At 38.8% G+C, this 18,924-nt stretch overlaps 2 protein-coding genes and 1 non-coding gene across 3 annotated transcripts; 2 read left to right on the forward strand and 1 right to left on the reverse strand.

Annotated features, from left to right (window-relative positions):
• Positions 1 to 601: 601 nt before the first annotated feature.
• On the forward strand, positions 602 to 2,277 carry LOC18011131 (AAA-ATPase At1g43910). The gene is made up of 3 exons (XM_024150473.1): positions 602 to 1,109; positions 1,195 to 1,762; positions 1,837 to 2,277. Exons 1-3 carry the CDS (start codon positions 676 to 678, stop codon positions 2,269 to 2,271), a joined length of 1,437 nt encoding a protein of 478 aa, XP_024006241.1. The 5' UTR covers positions 602 to 675; the 3' UTR covers positions 2,272 to 2,277.
• A 24-nt stretch (positions 2,278 to 2,301) lies between these two features.
• LOC18011067 (probable protein phosphatase 2C 11) lies at positions 2,302 to 4,528 on the reverse strand. The gene is made up of 8 exons (XM_006393694.2): positions 4,212 to 4,528; positions 3,976 to 4,118; positions 3,785 to 3,883; positions 3,538 to 3,696; positions 3,349 to 3,435; positions 3,058 to 3,149; positions 2,794 to 2,865; positions 2,302 to 2,672 (listed from the first exon to the last, which is right to left on the reverse strand). The coding sequence occupies exons 1-8, from the start codon at positions 4,526 to 4,528 to the stop codon at positions 2,544 to 2,546; spliced, it is 1,098 nt and encodes a 365-aa protein (XP_006393756.1). The 3' UTR covers positions 2,302 to 2,543.
• An 11,471-nt stretch (positions 4,529 to 15,999) lies between these two features.
• Positions 16,000 to 16,106, forward strand: LOC112083311. Its single transcript, XR_002897599.1, has one exon. It is a non-coding gene; the product is annotated as a small nucleolar RNA R71 (small nucleolar RNA).
• Positions 16,107 to 18,924: the final 2,818 nt, after the last annotated feature.

An 18,924-nucleotide genomic window follows, 5' to 3' on the forward strand; every position in this document is an offset into this window, starting at 1 on the left:
GTTAATAGCATTGATATTGAACAAAATCAATCTTAGTTCTATAATAGATTAGTCACCCAATTATAACAAAAATATATTTTAACACATTTATATTTTTGAGTTTTAGGATATATTTGTAATTTTAAATATAAAATGTTAAAAAGAAAACAAGTTTTTAAAAATAAAAATTTCTTTCAAAATGTTTCAGTTTGTTTCATTTTAGACTTTTCTGTCAATATTCTTGCTTTCTCATTTACATTTCCCATTTTTTCTTAATTACTCAATTTTCATTTAATATTTTCAAAAAATACCAAAAAGAAGAATTATTTTAAAACGGAAAGATTCATACATTATTACTTAAACATAACAAGTAATTTCAAATTTATATAAATTTAAAGTACTTTAAAAGTTATGAGATATTGAATTCATTTTAGTAAAAAAATCTCAATTACATTATTCTTTAGCTGTATATTAATTAAATCTTATAAATTCTCAAAATATCATTCATATTTTTTATTGTTTCTAAAACTTTTAGCACTTTTCATTTAATTTTATTTTATCCAAACATTCATCTTTTTAGTGAATTATCTTACGAAAGCTCTAACTATATATGTTGAAAATGCAATCTCTCTCTTTGTAAGAAAATGCAAACTCTAACTCTCTACCAACGCTCTTCATCATCTTCCTTACAAAAAAATGACCTCTCTCTATAATCAAGTCCCTTTTGTATCTACAGTTTTCTCTCTCTACACAACATGTTCTGCAATCATGATGCTTTTTCGTACTATCCTCAACGAGATTTTGCCTAAGGAAATCCGAGATTACATCAGTCTGAAATTTGTAAACATCTTCTCGTCTAACTTTCAGTCGAGCTTCACCTTTGTGATCGAGAAACAGTGGGAGTTTGTGGACAACCAGACTTTCCGTGCGGCCGAAGTTTACTTACAGAGGCGTCTTGCCGGACTCTCCACCGGAAAACTCGTCGTGGGTTCGAGCAGTCTCAAGAATCCAGAGGCTCAGCTGAAACTTGGAGTCCCTGTAAACACAAAAATCATCGATGAGTTCGAAGGGATTCATCTCGAGTGGACTCTACACTCTTCTGAAACTAAGTTGTATCCTTACGAGAAACGGTACAATCTGTTTTTCTCCTCTCCTTGACTCTAATCTTTAATCTTTTTTTTTTTTTTTTTTTGATTGCTTTCGTGGATGTTTTAGGTACTTTCATCTGACATGTGAGGAGGAGTTTCGTGAGAAGATAATGACAGATTACTTCACATACTTGACTAAATCAGCAGAGAAGACACTTAAACATCGCGAGAATCTCCATATCTACACTTACAGCGAAGACGAATGGGAAGCCGCCATTTTCGAACACCACACAACCTTCGAGACGCTAGCCATTGAGCCGAACCTTAAGACCACAATGATCGACGATCTTGACGCTTTCTCTAAAGGAAAAGACTTCTTCAAGAGCGTGGGACGTCCTTGGAAACGTGGATATCTTCTTTACGGTCCACCAGGTACCGGAAAATCCTCTCTGGTGGCTGCAATTGCTAATCACATGAGGTACCATATCTATGATCTCCAGCTTCAGAGCATTAGTGATGATGGTGAGTTGCGGAATATTCTCATCTCCACAGAGAACCGGTCAATTCTTCTCATTGAAGACATTGATTGTGGATCTGATGCTTCTCGTAGACGCCAGAAAAAGAAAAAGGAAGACGATAGCGATGAAGATGATGGTGAGCCCCAAAAGCGGAAGAAGAAGAAGTTCCAAGTTGGGGTAAGTCGAAAAAATTCCTCTGTTTTGTTAACCTCTCAGTCTCTGAACCTTATGAGTCTTCCCTTCCTGGACAGATATCTTTGTCTGGTCTGTTGAACTTTGTAGACGGGCTTTGGTCGAGCTGCGGAGAAGAAAGAATCATAATTTTCACAACCAATCACAAGGAGAAGCTCGACCCGGCGTTGCTGAGGCCAGGAAGAATGGACGTTCATATTCACATGGACTATTGCACGCCCTATGTGTTCAAGAAGCTTGTGGCTATGTACCTCAAGACTAATGACCATGTCCTGTTTGATCCCATCGAGAAGCTCGTCCTTGAGGTGAGTGTAACTCCGGCTGAAATCACGCAGCAGCTCATGGCGAGTAAGAATGCTGATATTGCACTCAAAGGTCTCCTTGAATTCCTGGAAACAAAGAAGATGAAGAAAGAAGAAGATAACAGAGTGGAGGAAGAAGGAGAGATTGAAGAGGCCGAGACTAAAGAAGCCGAACCAGATGCAGAAACATAAGTAGATCTATATGCTCTTGATTATATCTTGAAGACTAATAAGAAGTAACTATGTATTTCAGTTCCTTTTGCGAAATAAAAATCGTTTCTTGAGACAAATTGTAGCTGAAACTACATGTGTTGTATGAAAAATTAGGGGGCACTGTCTCATAATTATATCTTGTTTTTAATTGCCCATGGAAGGGGGAAGGCAACAGCTGAAGATGATACACTCACAGCAGAACCATATACGACTTTGGTTCTCTCTCTTTTTGACACCACTTTGGTTCTTTCTCAAGAAACCTCAAATCGAACAACAATGCAAGTGATATTGTCACAGCTACCCCTTGCGTAAGCTTCTTGCACGAGCTTTCTTGATGCTGTTTCCGCATCTGAAATGTCACGTGCAATTGCCACAGCATCCTGGAAAAAAGTAGTTTTGAGAGTTGGGTACTAAGTTCTTTGAGAGAAGGTTTGGAAAAAGTCCCGTCTATAGAAATGTGCATTTTCAAAACTAACCATAGTGCAAAACAAAGAAACTAACCTTGTTTGACAAGACATTCCACAACCCATCGCTAGCAATAACAATAAAGTCCAACGTGCCTATATCCTCCTCCTAAGAAAATATAAGAGTACTGAGTGTGAGTATGCGCACAAGCGCATTTCAATCAGCAAAAAGGACAATCCTATAATGGCGACACATTTCGTGACTTAACCAGAAATGTGACATAAAACACGTACTAAATGCTCGGAATCTAGAGAGCTCGACGACTATGCAATGCAACAAGAGAGTAAACCATCGAAGTACCTGAATCTCTGGCTCCGCAATAACATATGGCTTAAGTTGCTTATCCCCAAATGCCCGAGAGACCGCAAGAATTCCACCAACCCGCCACGTTCCTGTTGTGTTTCAAAGGGAACGAATCAATAACTAAACGTCCGAAACCACAGTTCCTCCAAAACAATGTTGTATCAGATATCTCTAAATTCCATGTCCAGTACCACAAATGAGTATAAAAAGCAGCAACGGTACTGACTGCAATCTACACTATAATGAATTTAAACACGAGTAAGAAGAAGGAAACAGAGAAACTCTTACCAGCCCAGATTATAAAGCCACCAGCATCTTCAATCCTTTGTCGCTCATCTGATCTATCAGGTTTATGATCATTAGAGAGTGGAACAGCTACATTACATACAAAGGAGCGTCGTCACATATACAGAAAAAATAAGCTTTAAAAGGGAAGGTAATCAATTAAGAGTTTGCAGAGAAGAAAGACAGTAAAACCTGAACCATTTCTAGAGGCTACAACTCTAGAATCACCGACATTGGCAACAATCAACTTATTCCCTACAAGCAAAGCAGTTGATGCGGTTGAGCCAGCATTCTTCGGCTGTCCTCTCTCTTCAATGAGATACTCCTCATCCGTCTGCTTAAACCCTTCGACTGCGAGAATCAAAAGCCAAAGTCTCTCAGTAAAATAGAAACAAAACAAAAATGTACTAAAAAGACACAAAAAATTTCTCATTCATACCAATGGCTTTCTTAGTGTCTGAGATAAACTCATCATGAGTAACTAAATTCTTGAAAAGATTGTTTTTAAGATACTCTGCAGTTCTTGCACCACCGTGACCTAAAGCAACAAAACGCAATCAGAAACAATCCAAATAGTAAAGAGAGAAAGAGAAAGAGAGAAAATGTGTTACAGAGACAGATTAAACATACCATCGAAGACACCGAAGAAAGCAACCATTTGTCCATCAACATCAGATATTCGAGTTTCGAAGAAATCCTCCATTGTTGCTCGTTTACCCTTGAGACTAGAGTACCCATAACTAAACTTCACAGGCAGATTTCCCGCTAGAAAGCTACAACATTTCCAACAATTAAAGACCAATTGAGATCGAAAATTGATGAATTGGGTAAGCGAGATTTCAAATTTTAGGTGAAAGATAGGGAACCTGATTCCGCCGCCACTGAAGAGAGCATCGGGATCTCTGGAAGAAATCATGGCAAGAGGCGGAGGATCGGAGGACGCAGGTGAAGAAGATTCGGCATCCCCACGAAGGGGAGCGACGGAGGAAGAGGGTTTTGGAGAAGATGGGTCTGTCAGGTTTGGTGTTTGGGAGATCGAAAAGAGTAAACAGAGTGAAAAGTAGAAGACAATTAATGAAGGAATTGTTTCGGAGAAGAAGAAAAAACCTCGAGGGAGAAGAAGAAGAAGAATAGTGGGTTTGGTTTTTTGTAGGTGGACGCATTCAATAGGAGAGCACACCATTTTTCATTGTTTTTTTTTCTTTATTAATTAGTCAATCATCCCACTTTTTTCTTCCGACAATTACTTTTTCCCTTGTCAACTCGTTTTTTTCTTTATATTTTCAAATCTAATAAGTAATGTAATAGTAACTCTAATCAAAATTTAAAGTTGTTTTTTTTTCTTCTGGTTTCGCTTTTCCCTCGGAAAATAATGTTTTTTCCGACTTTACCTTTACAGATACCTATATATTCCGGTTTCTGTCTTTGTTTTCATAAGAATTTAAATACTTAACAGCTTTCTCTATGAAAACAAAACTTGCACCATATACTAAAAATCAGTAAAAATAACATTACACCATCTTTTGATCATTTCCTTAAAACAGAAATTATTACGTAAAAAATTGAAAAGATTAAAAATATTCGCATAATTAAAAATATAAATTAACAAATAGAGAGCAAATTACATAATCAGAAACTTAAGATACTAGGGTCAAATTAAGCATTTCAAACCAGATTATCTACCAAATCGAACTAAATCTTTATGTAAACAAAATTTTATAAAAATTATTAGAGGTAGATATTTTTTTTGGAGACAGTAAATTACATAAAAACACATACAATGAAGTAATCATTGGCCACTAAACCTAAAAACGTAACACTAAGAAGGGGTGCGACTATGAAACTAGGTGGTCAAACCATAGGACTTATAAGAAGTTATATGCCGCAACATTTTCTCAAAACATTGGTTCAAACCAAATCAGAATGAATAGTCACATTTTCCTGAATCCACCAGTTTGTGCCATTTGATCAGGAGAGTGTAGTAGTAGGAAGATAACTGATTCAGCAAAGATAGGTTGTTTTTTAAATATTCAACATAAACCAGGCAGCAATGCCCGGAAAAGTAATATAAACATTTGGGTAGCAATACCCGAGAAGGTAAGCAATAATAAAACTATATGAGTTGACTCTTATGATAATGTCGAGACAAACCACGCCAGCGCAGTAATTATACAACCATCCAATTGGGAATTGCTTTTTGAAATTATATATGATGCTAGTACTTATGCAGAATGAGCATTGTTAGGAAAATGTAGAAAGAAAAAGGTTCACTTCATATACTATGTAAGTTGAACCTTAGATGAGGCACATGCAACAACACAACAACGGAAAAGAAGCCCTTAACTATTATCTTCACATTTGAGAAGCTTCGATCTTATATTGTGAGTTCTAAGATGATTGTTTATATTGATCATTCTGATCTTAAATATCTCTCATCTAACAATAATGCTAAGCCATGTTTGTTCTGATGGATTCTCCTACTTCAAGAATTTGATCCTGAGATCAAGATAGAAGAAGTGCATATAATAGAGTCATATATCATATTTATCAAATTAGGATTGAATAACCAGTATTATTTAATAATATTATATCAGAAGAAAATGTCTACACCATTGAATCTGTCCTTTGTAACATAAATCAGACCCACCCATATCCAGCCTAGCCATATCCATTAATACACCTAGGTATTAACACATGTCTAACTACCTCGCATATACTACACCACCACAGTTCTTTGGATAAAAGAAGAATAATTTCTTGCGTGAAATTAGAAGATTCCTTGGGATGAATTCCACAAGAAATGCTCAAATGGATGTTTTGAGGATGCATTTCAGAAGAAAAAGTAACAAGTGTTATTTTCTTATGTTGGTAACTATGCCTCCTTAAAGAATGCTTTTATAGATACTACAAATTGCTTTCTGGTAACCTACTATGTTCAAAAATGCCTAAATTTTTATCTCACGATGTGATGCATGTACACAAATAGGAAAAAAAAAATGCGATTCCACAAAACGTCATCTTAGAAGTTAAATTTTTAAATATTTTGGACATTAGTTTTATGAGACATTTTCCAACATCCTTTAGAGACTAATACATCCTTGTTTTTGCTGTCTATGCCTCTAAGTTATAGAATTCGTTTACAGAGTTCAAGAGACCATACAAAGATATTTGTCCAGAATGAAAGACTCATGAGAAAAAAAAAAGTTAAATAAAATATAAAAAAATTTTAGTTTATCATATCTTTAAACTTATTCTTGTCTTTTTGGGATCCACCATCTTTGAATTTATATTGATTCCGGCTCTCTCATTGCATTTTAAAAATCCACATCTGAAAATCTGATTTTTTTTAAAAACTATATAATTATATTGTAGCCACTACCACTCTCTTTTGTATTTATATGTGAATACTATTCTGTATCTTGGAAAATCAGAAAAACCCTCCATTTTTTTTTGTAACTCCAAAAGTTCTCTCGATAATTAAACGCAAAAACGCATGATTTCGATTGAAGAGTTCTTTTTTATTCCTAGGAACAAGACCAGAATTGAACTGCAACATGTGGTATCTCACTACTCTGATTCGTGATGATATGTACGGAACAAAAAAAATCTTTGTTTATTAGAATAATCAGAATCATTGAGATAATACTTCTCTAACGGCGGCAAAGGAAAATCAGAATCGCTTTGTTGTGCTATTGTCAAAATGGCTGTATCAGGACATGATCATGGTGCTCTATTCAAAATATATGTGAATAACATATTCAATTCACATATTGTCATAATGTTCAAAGATGCATTATCATGTCGATTTTGCTACATTTCTGGTAATAGACTTCATTTTTACGTATACATGAGTCTCATCCATAGCTCTAACAAATCCACTGAAATTAGTCAGTATCTTCTATCTTGCAGAATTCTTTCGGGAATTCTGTCTAGATCTTCTTTTGTTATAGTTCTAATATAATCACATGCCAGTAATCCAGTCACCATAAGAACTTCAATAAATTTTCTATGCACAGTCTCTTGATTTTTGTCAAATCTCAAACCAACATCTCTTTAAACTTCATTATGCTCACATGTCTGTAGAAATATTGCCACACTTTCTTCATTGCTCATATTCAATGTTGGTTGTAAACCGTAACTTGTCTGTAGGGTATTGATGGTGACCTGATGTCGAGGGTTGTCAAGTTTTACCCTAATTGAAATCAATAGCCGCAAGTGCACAGCTGATCGATTGTAGTACTTAGGGATCGAATCCACAGGGAAGGAGGATCTTTTCCTGCAAAAAACCTTTGAAATAAGTATAAAGTAAGGAAGTCTAGAACCAAAACGGTTTTATGGGGGTTTGGTAGTGTGTTTAAAATGTAAAAACGAAATATTAAAAGAGAATACGGGAATTAAATGACGTAATAACTAAACTTAACGAAAATGACTAAAAATGTAAAAATCGGATATCTAATTGCTTAAATGAAAATGAACTAAAAAGGAAAGACAATATTGAATTAAGGCTGAAAGAAAATCGGTGTAAATCAATGGGAAAGAAGGCGTTGGGCTTCAAGGAAGTTTTCTCAGGGGTACGAACGATTCAAAACATTGCTAGAGAGTAAATTGGTAAGATCTTAGCTTAAACTTTTCGAACTGGAGTCACGGACGTATGAATACGCCACTGTCGTGATCATAGACAACTATCTCTCTCAACCCTGACCAGTAGGTTTCCACTCTGGCCCTGGAAGAGAAGAGATGCATTATGTTTAAGACTCGTCCTAATTCACAAATCGCCCATAGGTAGGTTTCCACTCCTATGTTTGTTTTGCTTTCCCAAACTAGATCTGATACCTGATGAACACCTTCGTGTCACCAAGCATCTGGATCAGATTGTAGTTCATGACGCTACTCTCATGCAGTAAAAACGAATTCAAAAGAAAAAGTTCTAAGATTCGGCTCAAAAGCTCATGGAATCCTCATCGAACATATAAATCCCCATCGAAAATCCCTTAATCCCAACAATAAAACTACTCAGACATAATGAACGAAATCAAAAGCATAGTATTAAGAAGTAGAATAGAAACCGAAATTGAAAAAGAAAGAACAAGGGTTCAAGAGAACAAATCTCTCTCTCCCTAAAAGCTAAAGCAAAAACAATAAAAGTATGAAGTAAATATTTCGGTGGTGATAGGTGATGTGCGATGCTGAGTGTGTCAACTACGTGAGGGAACAAGTTTTACCCTTAACAAAACAAAAGAAAGCCGCAAGTGCACAGCTAATCAGTTGCAGTATTTAGGGATCAAATCCACAGAGATTTGTGTGCCTGGTATTCTTCTACGGTTTTTAACTTTATGGCTAGACTAAATTGGTTTTAAAGGTTGGTTGTTTTTCTTGCAAATTAAACTAAAACAAAAGAAGGTAAATAAATCTATCCTAAAAAGCAAGTAAAGAAATCGAATGAAATGCAAATAGAATAAGTAAAATATCGAACTAAACGAAAATAAGGCAAGTAAAATATCGCATGAAAGGTAAATAAGGCAAGTAAATAACGAACTAAGGAAATTGAAATGCAGGTCTAAGAAAGCAAGTAAAAATCGATGGAATTGTAAACTATGGCTAAAAACGCTGAGCTTTTGGGAACTCTAAGGGATCATAATCGGTATTAACAATAAGGTAGATAGATTGTGATTGACGGATAACAATATATGGGTTCTAGAGCTAGAGTACGGCGGTATGACTACGTCACTGTCGTGATCATAACCAACTGTTTCTCGCAACCCTGACCAGTAGGTTTTCACTCTTGTCCTGGAAGGGAGAGAACGCAAGAGCTGCATAAGACTCGTCAATACTCACGATCTCGCCGCAGGTAGGTTTCCACTCCTACGGAAAAATCGCCTGTTTCATTCTAGGGCTGATACTTAATGAAAACTTTCGCAACACTAACTATCTAGATCAGATACTAGGTGATCAATCAAGCATACATGCAATAAGAACAAGAATAAACAGAGAACAGGTCGAAATCCCAGATCTATAAACCTAGATGTCTTAATCGATTATGAGAGCCCCTTTCGGGAACCCTAAGCCCAACTCGGGATCTACTCAGACATGGCTGAGCTCGACATCATCATTGGTTTTAATAAAAGTAATGAAAAACAGTTAAGAAAAGAGATAAAGAAAGCTTCTCTATTGAAGAACTCGGACTTGAACAATCTTCTACACAAATCTCATAAAAACGGCTAAAGGAAAAGGGTTTCTGTAAAGTATGAGTTGCTCTCCCTAAAAACGACCTAAATGACATGTATTTATAGTCTCCAATACTCCATGGTCTATAGAGTTCTGGAATTGAGGCTGGAAATGACTTTGGGCTTCAGATAAGTGGGCTTTAAGTCGGAGCTTGAATGCTGCGGTCGGGAGTGCTGTGACCGCGGCAATTGGCTTGTTTCCCGCGGTCGGGAGGCTTCTGACCGCGGCAAATAGCTTGTTGGCCGCGGTCGCGTGAGTTACTGGCCGACTCCGCGTGGCTTCGGGGCTAATGAAATATCTTGAGATCCAACCGTTGGAATGTCTCCAAACCAAGTGCATTTGAAAGCTGGTTGATTCTTCAATAAGTTGTCCAATTTTGAGGGTGATCAGACGGTGAAAAGGTCTTCGTCTCTCCATGAGAGTTCTGACGGTCTGCATTTATCCAAAAGAGTCTTTTTGTTCCATTTTGTGCCTCTTTATCCCACATTACCTGAAAAGTCTTTTAAAATCCGGAAACATAGAAATCCTTTGAAAACCTTTGAAAACGGAGTAAAAACACCTGTAAAAGATATTAAAATGATCCATAAAAATGGTCAAAATCCGGTGTTATCAACTCCCCCAGACTTAGTCTTTTGTTTGTCCTCAAACAAAACAAAGGCTAAATCTCGGCGAGAGGTTTGAAAAAAAACGCAGGAACTAAACAAAATCTCAGAGACCAAACTTCTAGACCAATATCAATCAGTATGCATCAATCGGGAATAGTCCGTTAATCCGTCATGCAGAAATCTATGCACTAAGATCTAACTTCCAGTCAACTAGCTCTTAACATTCATTAAAAATCTCGGTGGTTCTCATCAAAGAAAATCTAGGCAAGGCAATCTAGGCTAGGTGTAAAGAAGGATTATTTTGGGGGTATGGCTTAAAGTGTTTAAGGGTTACCTGAAGATCTGGAGGATGCAGGACATTATGCAAAACCGCAAGAGAGAGTGAAGCTGTTGGTATCCACAGTTTTCAGTCACTTTCTTCTTGACATAGATTCATGGTCTTCTTCCTCAAGTTCTCTCCAAACTCCCCCAGACTTAGATTTTTGTAAATCTTTCAAAAAAATAGCTCCTTAAACGAATAGTGGTTTCTCATTGAACCATAAATTTCGACAATCTAAGACTCATTAGGCTTTTTGTTTCCCTTTCTCTTTTCACGTTTTTTTTTTTTTTTTTTTTTTTTTAAAGAAAGGGAACACTTTTAGATATATAGTCTTAGAGAGCACGAATTTACCAGTTAATATCTGTCTTGTAAAGCTTTATTATGTTTCTGATACTCTTCCTTCCCAATTCCATTCAGTCTCTTTTGCGAGTGACTGAAAACTGCGTCGCTCCTCTTCTCTCCGACATTTTTGCACATATCTGCTGATATAAACTAAAGAGAGAATGCATGAGGATTGAAAACAAAGGTTTTGGGTTTAGGGTAAGGTACCAGATAAAGATAAACTGGTCATCTAGGACGACAAAGAGTGGTAAAAGTGATGGTAAAAGACGTCCTAGATGTGTATGTCGATGCCTGCCTAAAATCAATGATGAGAAAATTAGATATCAATATTAAGTCCAAATATAGTGAGCTAGTATATCCTGTCAGAAAGAATCTCCATGAATAGAAGTCCTCTGGTGGGAGTTCGTAGTGCAAGTACTCTAGCTACCGCCTAGTCTAGTGCTAACCACAAATGAGCTATCATGCATAGTGTAGAAGTGTGCAGGTCTAAATCATCATAGTTTTGTGTCAAACATTCCTGAAAAATATTTAATGTCGAATAGGTTACATATTAAAATTTAAAAAGTACTTGAAATTTAAAAGCAAAAGCAGGAAAATAATTAGTACGGATAGACATCCTCCCCCAGACTTAAATCACACTGTCCCCAGTGTGAAAAAGTTGGTGAAAAGATGGTGAATAAAAGCAAAATAAGATAAAATAAGATAAAAGAAAAGAAAATGATGATAGAACCATGATGGTAGTGAAGTGCTGATCAATCACTCATCCTCCGAAGTGTCGTCTGCGAACTGGTGCTGCTCCTGTAAGAAGGTGACAACGCGCTCAAAGCGTCGTCCCTGTCTCTCAACTCTGCGCTCCAGATCGGAATGAGTGTGCGATGATGTAGATGATGAGGCGTGGCCGGTCGGAATGGATGGCTGAAAATGAGCACGGGCCGCAGCTGCATCACGCCTCGCCTTGGCCACTATGTACTGGCCAATGGTGAATGGTAGGCGAGGTACGGATGGCAGAAAATCATCAGATTCTGGAGTCCATCGAGGGCGTCCTCCATTGCACAATCTCGCGATAGACGCTGAAGGTAAGCGGCCTCGGTGCTCCTCGGTGCCGGTGCAATACTTGTAACCAAACCTGTCTGGATCAAAATCGGCGCGAGAGATAGTGTGATCGCGAGAGAGATAAAGTAGATCATACCAGACATCGGGAAGTGGTTAGTTAGATGAGAAATCGAATCCTACAGCCTGTAGTATCGCTGTAATAGCACTCCCGAAAGCTGGAGTAGCGTCATCGCAACCATGTAAATCATGCTTCACCTTTACCATATTCTGCGATATGATCCAGGCAAAGCAGGCAAGTCGTGGATCATCCATAAACGGAATCTGAAGTGTAATGAGCTCAGTCTTCAAGACGCCTCCCATGTTGGCTCTAGAAAAGATCGTGTGTGCTAAGAGTTTGTGCACAACTCTCACTGCTGGATGGCTAAGAAGGGCTGACTTAGATCTCCCACTATCGTAAGCTCCATGACCCATCCCTCTCCATAGGTTAAGATCAGGTTCATCTTCAAGGTAGATGCCATCAGTGTACGGAAGCTTAAGAGCTTCACAAACCTTGGAAATGGTGAGAGAATAAGGCTGTCCGCGGATGGAGAATGACAAGATGCCATCTGATGCTCTTGGGTTCCTCCTCTTCGTGTGGTGGAGTGTAACGGTCGCTAAAGCTCACGGACTAGCTCAGGATAAGTCGGAAGGTTCAGCTCCAAGTAGGGTCTCAGCTTAAGTGCATCGATGTACCAGATCACATCCTCTCTGATTCCAAGCATCTCGAGTGTATGATAATCAATGCAAGGCGTGGGTTTGATGTTCAGCTTCTTGAAACGCCTCGCATAGTCCACTCTCGGGTTTGTCTCCCTCCCAATGTATCGAATCTGTGGTGGCTCGGGAGGTGCTCGTGTTTCTCTTGAGTGCTGGAGCAATCTCATCACATAGCTTCTTCTTGTCGGTCTGGCTTGGTTCAGCATGTACTCTCCTAGAGTAGCATCGTCGGGAATGTCATCGGAGCTGCCACCAGTTCGACGGCTCCTTCGGGATCTGGTTTCATCCATTTTCTGCAAAATGAAATGATTCTTGGAAAAAAGAGTGAATTTGGATACTAATTTTAACACATTAAGATCTGTTACACTAATACTAGTATAAAGAGATTAATTAAAACTATTAGCAAATAAAATTGATATTAAATCAGAGAAGTCAAGTAGTTCATGACTAAATTCGGATTTTTGATGTCCTCAACATAGAAATCTTCTAAAAATCGGTTTTTATGAGCAATTTCCATGTGAATTCTAAAGATTACCCAATACTAATCAGCAATCACACAAGACTAAATAAAATTTTCAATTTTGCTGTTCCAAATTCGATTTTTATGAAGCATGAAGAATCCAAATTTCAAAAATCTCAATTCCTCTTAAGCTAGGTGCTAAAATCAATTTTTAGATAACCTAAATGGATAATCTATCATTCTTAAGCTATTTCCACCATCAATAGACCAAAATTCTGGGTTTTTAAAAAAAACCCTAAGTCCAAAATCGAGTAAGAATGGCGAGTTTGAGGTTCATACCTTGCTGGAAAGAGAGAATTGATGGCAGAATTGAAATCAGCTTCGAAAAAGAGTGAGGTTTGAGCCAGAAATCTCTTAAAAAGCTTAAGAATTGAAAAATGTGTTCTTTCTCCTAAATCTCTAAGTTTTTTGGAAGAGAAGAGAAGAAAGAGTTTTGATCCAAAAAGTTTGTTTCTTTTCTTTAAAAAGCGTTTTTGAAGCAAAAACGGAAAATTTCTGGAAATTTTTAAGTTTACGGGAACTTACCTTTCCTTGTTTGCACATTAGGAAAGTTTAAAACTTACGGAGGATCTTTTCGGGTTTTACCGGGAATCACCAGGCAAAATCGGGAATCACCAGACAACACCGGGAATCACCAGGCAAACACCAGGCAACACTGGGAAATCACCAGGCAAACACCACGCAACACCGGGAAATCACCAGGCAAACACCAGGCAACACCGGGAAATCACCAGGCAAAACCGGGAAGTCACCAGGCAACGCCGGGAAGCGGAACCATCTCAACGACCAACGGCCGCGGTCAAGAGACGCGCGACCGCGGTGGATGAGGGCTCGGCCGCGGTCGCATTCACAGTGCCGCGGTCCCGTCAGTTGCGACCGCGGGTCTTCCTCCTGCGGCCTATTTTTCAATCTTCTCGTCTTTGCCGGGCCGAGCAGCTAAAGACCTACCTTTTTCTCCTTGGTTTTTCTAATTTTCTGATTTTTTTGTGTTTTTGTTTTATAAAATACCTAAAACTTAAAAAAAGAAAAAGAAAGCATAAATTCTAAAAAGGAAAAGAAAATTAAAAGAAAGAGTACCTAAATGGGTTGGCTCCCATTAAGCGCTTTTGTTTTAAGTCGTTTAGCTCGACGTAAGCATGAGGAATCAGGCTGATTTGAATGGCACTCCGCTTGATGTGCCTTTATCACTTCCGGTTGGTAGAGGTTTTAATTCTTCTCCTTGAAGAGAAGTCTTCTTACCTTTAATCTTCTTTCGGACTTTAATATTGTTCAGAACCCTTTTTGTGTTTTCGATCAGCTCCTGGATTTGGTCCTCACTAGTTTCCGTTGCATCTGGTGGAATGATGATCTTGATCTTTGCAAAAGCTTTCGGCTTCTCCTTTTCTTTCTCTTTTGGCCTGTTTCCTTTACTTGGAAATTCATCTAAGATAGTAGGATAGTACCTTTTTCTGTCCACATTGAGGAAAACAGCATGCCGGTTTGCGTGATCGATAATTGCTCCTACTGTAGCTAGGAATGGTCTCCCGAAAATGAGTGGCCTCTCCTTGTCTTTATCCATCTCCAGGACTTGGAAATCTGCTGGAAAATTTTTATCTCCCACTAGAACTTGTAGATCATGAATCGCCCCTTCAGTATCTTTTTGAGATGAATCTCCAAAAATAACCTTAACCGTCGATGTCTTTAAGGTTTTTATGCCCAATTTTTCGGCAAATGTCTTAGACATGATGTTGACATTGGCTCCGGAATCGCACAAGCAGTCTGTAAACTTGATTCCTGAAATGAAACATTGGAAAGCAAAACGTCCTGGATCATCGGCTTTGGTAAGCCTTTGAAACGGTGATCGTTCGGGTACCTTAAACGGTGGCTGCTTGGGATCGATATCCTTGTACAGTGGTACAAAGATTGGGGTTTCTTCTTTCTTTCCATCGGTTCCGGACTCTTCTTCGGGTAATGTTGTTATGGCGTTGCAAAACTTCTTAGGGTTATCTTCAACTCTTCCTGGAAGAACTCCACTTTGCCTCTTCATAGAGTCGGCTGTTTGGGCGACTTGCACATCTAACTTCTTTACGTGCGAAGATAAAGATTTGAACTTACCATTCAGATCATTGTACATGCAGTCTACTTTCACGTTGACGTCTTTAGATGCTTTTTCGTTCGTCATAACTAGCTGTTGGATATACTGTTCAAGTCTACCGATTTGTGAAGCTAGCTGGTTCGTCGTGACTCCCTGCTGTTGTACAAATTGATTGTTAAGATTCGTAACTTGGTAGTTATATGGCTGTCGCGGTTGATATGGTACTATTCCTCTAAAGTTTCCACCTTGAAACTTGTTTTGGAATGATTTTTGCTGAGGTGGATAGTACTGATCTTGAGGATTCTCCACATTTGGATTGCGGTAAGAGAGATTGTTGTAATTTGCATTCCGGAAGTTGTTGTTGAAGTTGTTGTTGGAGCGATTTTGGTATGGTACCAGTGCTCCTACGTAGTTCACATCTTCTTCTTGAAATGCTTGATTAATGTGATCGATATCACTAAGTCCTTCATCTTCTGCGCCATTGTTGATCTCACAAGCATGAATCGGGCGATTTTTGCTCTTCAGAAGCTGGCTCACCATGTTCTTCAACTCGGTTATCTCCTTGTTGTCTGTTCCGGCTTGCTTCATTGATCGATCATATTCAGGACAATCATTGCTATTGGCTTGAGCCAAATTTTCGATGAGAGCTCTTCCTTGGGTTATCGTCTTTTGCCCAAAATCTCCATTGCTAGCTGTATCAAGTGAAAGTTTGTATTTTGGTTGCAAACCTCGGTAAAATGTGCTCAGCAGGCTTGATCCATGAAATCCATGATGAGGGCAATCACGTTCATACTCCTTAAAACGTTCCCAAGCTTCATAGAAAGATTCAGTTGGCCCTTGTTGAAAGGTTGAGATCTTCGTTCTCAGATTGTTCGACCTTGACTTAGTGTAAAAGTGGTTCAGGAAAGCAGTTCTACATTCTTCCCAATTAGTAATCGATCCTGCAGGCAAAGACTTCAACCAACGGTGAGCTTTATATGCTAATGAAAAAGGGAACAAATTACACTTTAAATAGTCAGGTGGAACTTGGTTTGTTCTCATCATGCTGCAAATTTCTTCAAAAAGCTCGATATGGTCCATTGGATGCTCAGAAAGAACTCCATGGAACTGGTTTTGCTTCACCAATGAGATGATTTGAGGCTTGACTTCAAACTCATTCCGGTTTGGAAAAGGTACTTGAATCGCAGATCGATTCTAAAAATTTTGAGTAGGTGCATCAAAATCAGCTATGCGATGGTTCCTGGCTTGTCTTTGGTGTTGATTTGCTGGCGGAATGGGGCGGTGAATGCGTTCATTCGGCTGCATTGCTGGGTGGTCACCATCGGCTACATTGATGGGTGGATCAAGGTCTTCACGTCCTTCTCTCTCTCGGTTCTGGTGGTTTCTTGGAAGAACCTCATCCTCCTCTCCATCTTGTCGAGCATGATCACCTTCTATGTGATCATTCTCTTCGTTTTCTCCATGTTCGGACCCGTCTTGGTCCATATTTAAATTTCGATTAATAGGATCTCCAGGCTGGTCGTCGTTGGCCATTCCTTGCGTTCGTCTAAGTCTTCGAAGTTCTCTTTCGTGTCTGTCTATCTCGTCTAGAATTGGAATGTCTCCTGCAGGTCTACGCCTGGTATTCATGCAATTCAGAGAAAGACAAAAGAAGGGAAAATAGTTCAGAAAAACTTTTAAGAAAGAACTAGAGATCAGGTGTCTAGAATAGAAGTTAAAACAAGAAAAATAGCAAAAGACAGCTAAACAAATCCCCGGCAACGGCGCCAAAAACTTGATGTGCGATGCTGAGTGTGTCAACTACGTGAAGGAACAAGTTTTACCCTTAACAAAACAAAAGAAAGCCGCAAGTGCACAGCTAATCAGTTGCAGTATTTAGGGATCGAATCCACAGAGATTTGTGTGCCTGGTATTCTTCTACGGTTTTTAACTTTATGTCTAGACTAAATTGGTCTAAAGGTTGGTTGTTTTTCTTGAAAATTAAACTAAAACAAAAGAAGGTAAATAAATCTATCCTAAAAAGCAAGTAAAGAAATCGAATGAAATGCAAATGGAATAAGTAAAATATCGAACTAAACGAAAATAAGGCAAGTAAATATCGCATGAAAGGTAAATAAGGCAAGTAAATAACGAACTAAAGAAATTGAAATGCAGGTCTAAGAAAGCAAGTAAAAATCGATGGAATTGTAAACTATGGCTAAAAACGCTGAGCTTTTGGGAACTCTAAGGGATCATAATCGGTTTTAACAATAAGGTAGATAGATTGGGATTGACGGATAACAATATATGGGTTCTAGAGCTAGAGTACGGCGGTATGACTACGTCACTGTCGTGATCATAACCAACTGTTTCTCGCAACCCTGACCAGTAGGTTTCCACTCTTGCCCTGGAAGGGAGAGAACGCAAGAGCTGCATAAGACTCGTCAATACTCACGATCTCGCCGCAGGTAGGTTTCCACTCCTACGGAAAAATCGCCTGTTTCATTCTAGGGCTGATACTTAATGAAAACTTTCGCAACACTAACTATCTAGATCAGATACTAGGTGATCAATCAAACATACATGCAATAAGAACAAGAATAAACAGAGAACAGGTCGAAATCCCAGATCTATAAACCTAGATGTCTTAATCGATTATGAGAGCCCCTTTCGGGAACCCTAAGCCCAACTCGGGATCTACTCAGATATGGCTGAGCTCGACATCATCATTGGTTTTAATAAAAGTAATGAAAAACAGTAAAGAAAAGAGATAAAGAAAGCTTCTCTACTGAAGAACTCGGACTTGAACAATCTTCTACAAAAATCTCATAAAATCGGCTAAAGGAAAAGGGTTTCTGTAAAGTATGAGTTGCTCTCCCTAAAAACGACCTAAATGACATGTATTTATAGTCTGCAATACTCCATGGTCTCTAGGGTTCCGGAATTGAGGCTGGGAATGACTTTGGGCTTCAGATAATTGGGCTTTAAGTCGGAGCTTGAATGCCGCGGTCGGGAGTGCTGTGACCGCGGCAATTAGCTTGTTTCCCGCGGTCGGGAGGCTTCTGACCGCGGAAAATAGCTTGTTGGCCGCGGTCGCGTGAGTTGCTGCCCGACTCCGCGTGGCTTCGGGGCTAATGGAATATCTTGAGATCCAACCGTTGGAATGTCTCCAAACCAAGTGCATTTGAAAGCTGGTTGATTCTTCTATAAGTTGTCCAATTTTGAGGGTGATTAGACGGTGAGAAGTTCTTCGTCTCTCCATGAGAGTTCTGACGGTCTGCATTTATCCAAAAGAGTTTTTTTGTTCCATTTTGTGCCTCTTTATCCCAAATTACCTGAAAAGTCTTTTAAAATCCGGAAACATAGAAATCCTTTGAAAACCTTTGAAAACGGAGTAAAAACACCTGTAAAAGATATTAAAATAATCCATAAAAATGGTCAAAACCCGGTGTTATCAATAGGTTACACCTCGCTTAGGGTTCCTAAGACATGTATTTATAGTGCTCAAGACCTCTCTGGACGTCACTTAGGGTTTCTCCAAATGTGGGCTTCAGAAATGGGCTTTTTGGGCTCGGAGGTTGATGGCCGCGGTCGGGACAAGTGTGACCGCGGGGAACAAGTGTTTGGCTGCGGTCGGGATGCTCCTGACCGTTGGGAATGAGTGTTTGGCCGCGGGTGGAAGTGCTTGCCGGCTGGTTTACGAGACATC

This window comes from Eutrema salsugineum, unplaced genomic scaffold (assembly GCF_000478725.1).
Source record: "Eutrema salsugineum unplaced genomic scaffold, Eutsalg1_0 scaffold_7, whole genome shotgun sequence".
Classification (NCBI taxonomy): domain Eukaryota; kingdom Viridiplantae; phylum Streptophyta; class Magnoliopsida; order Brassicales; family Brassicaceae; genus Eutrema; species Eutrema salsugineum.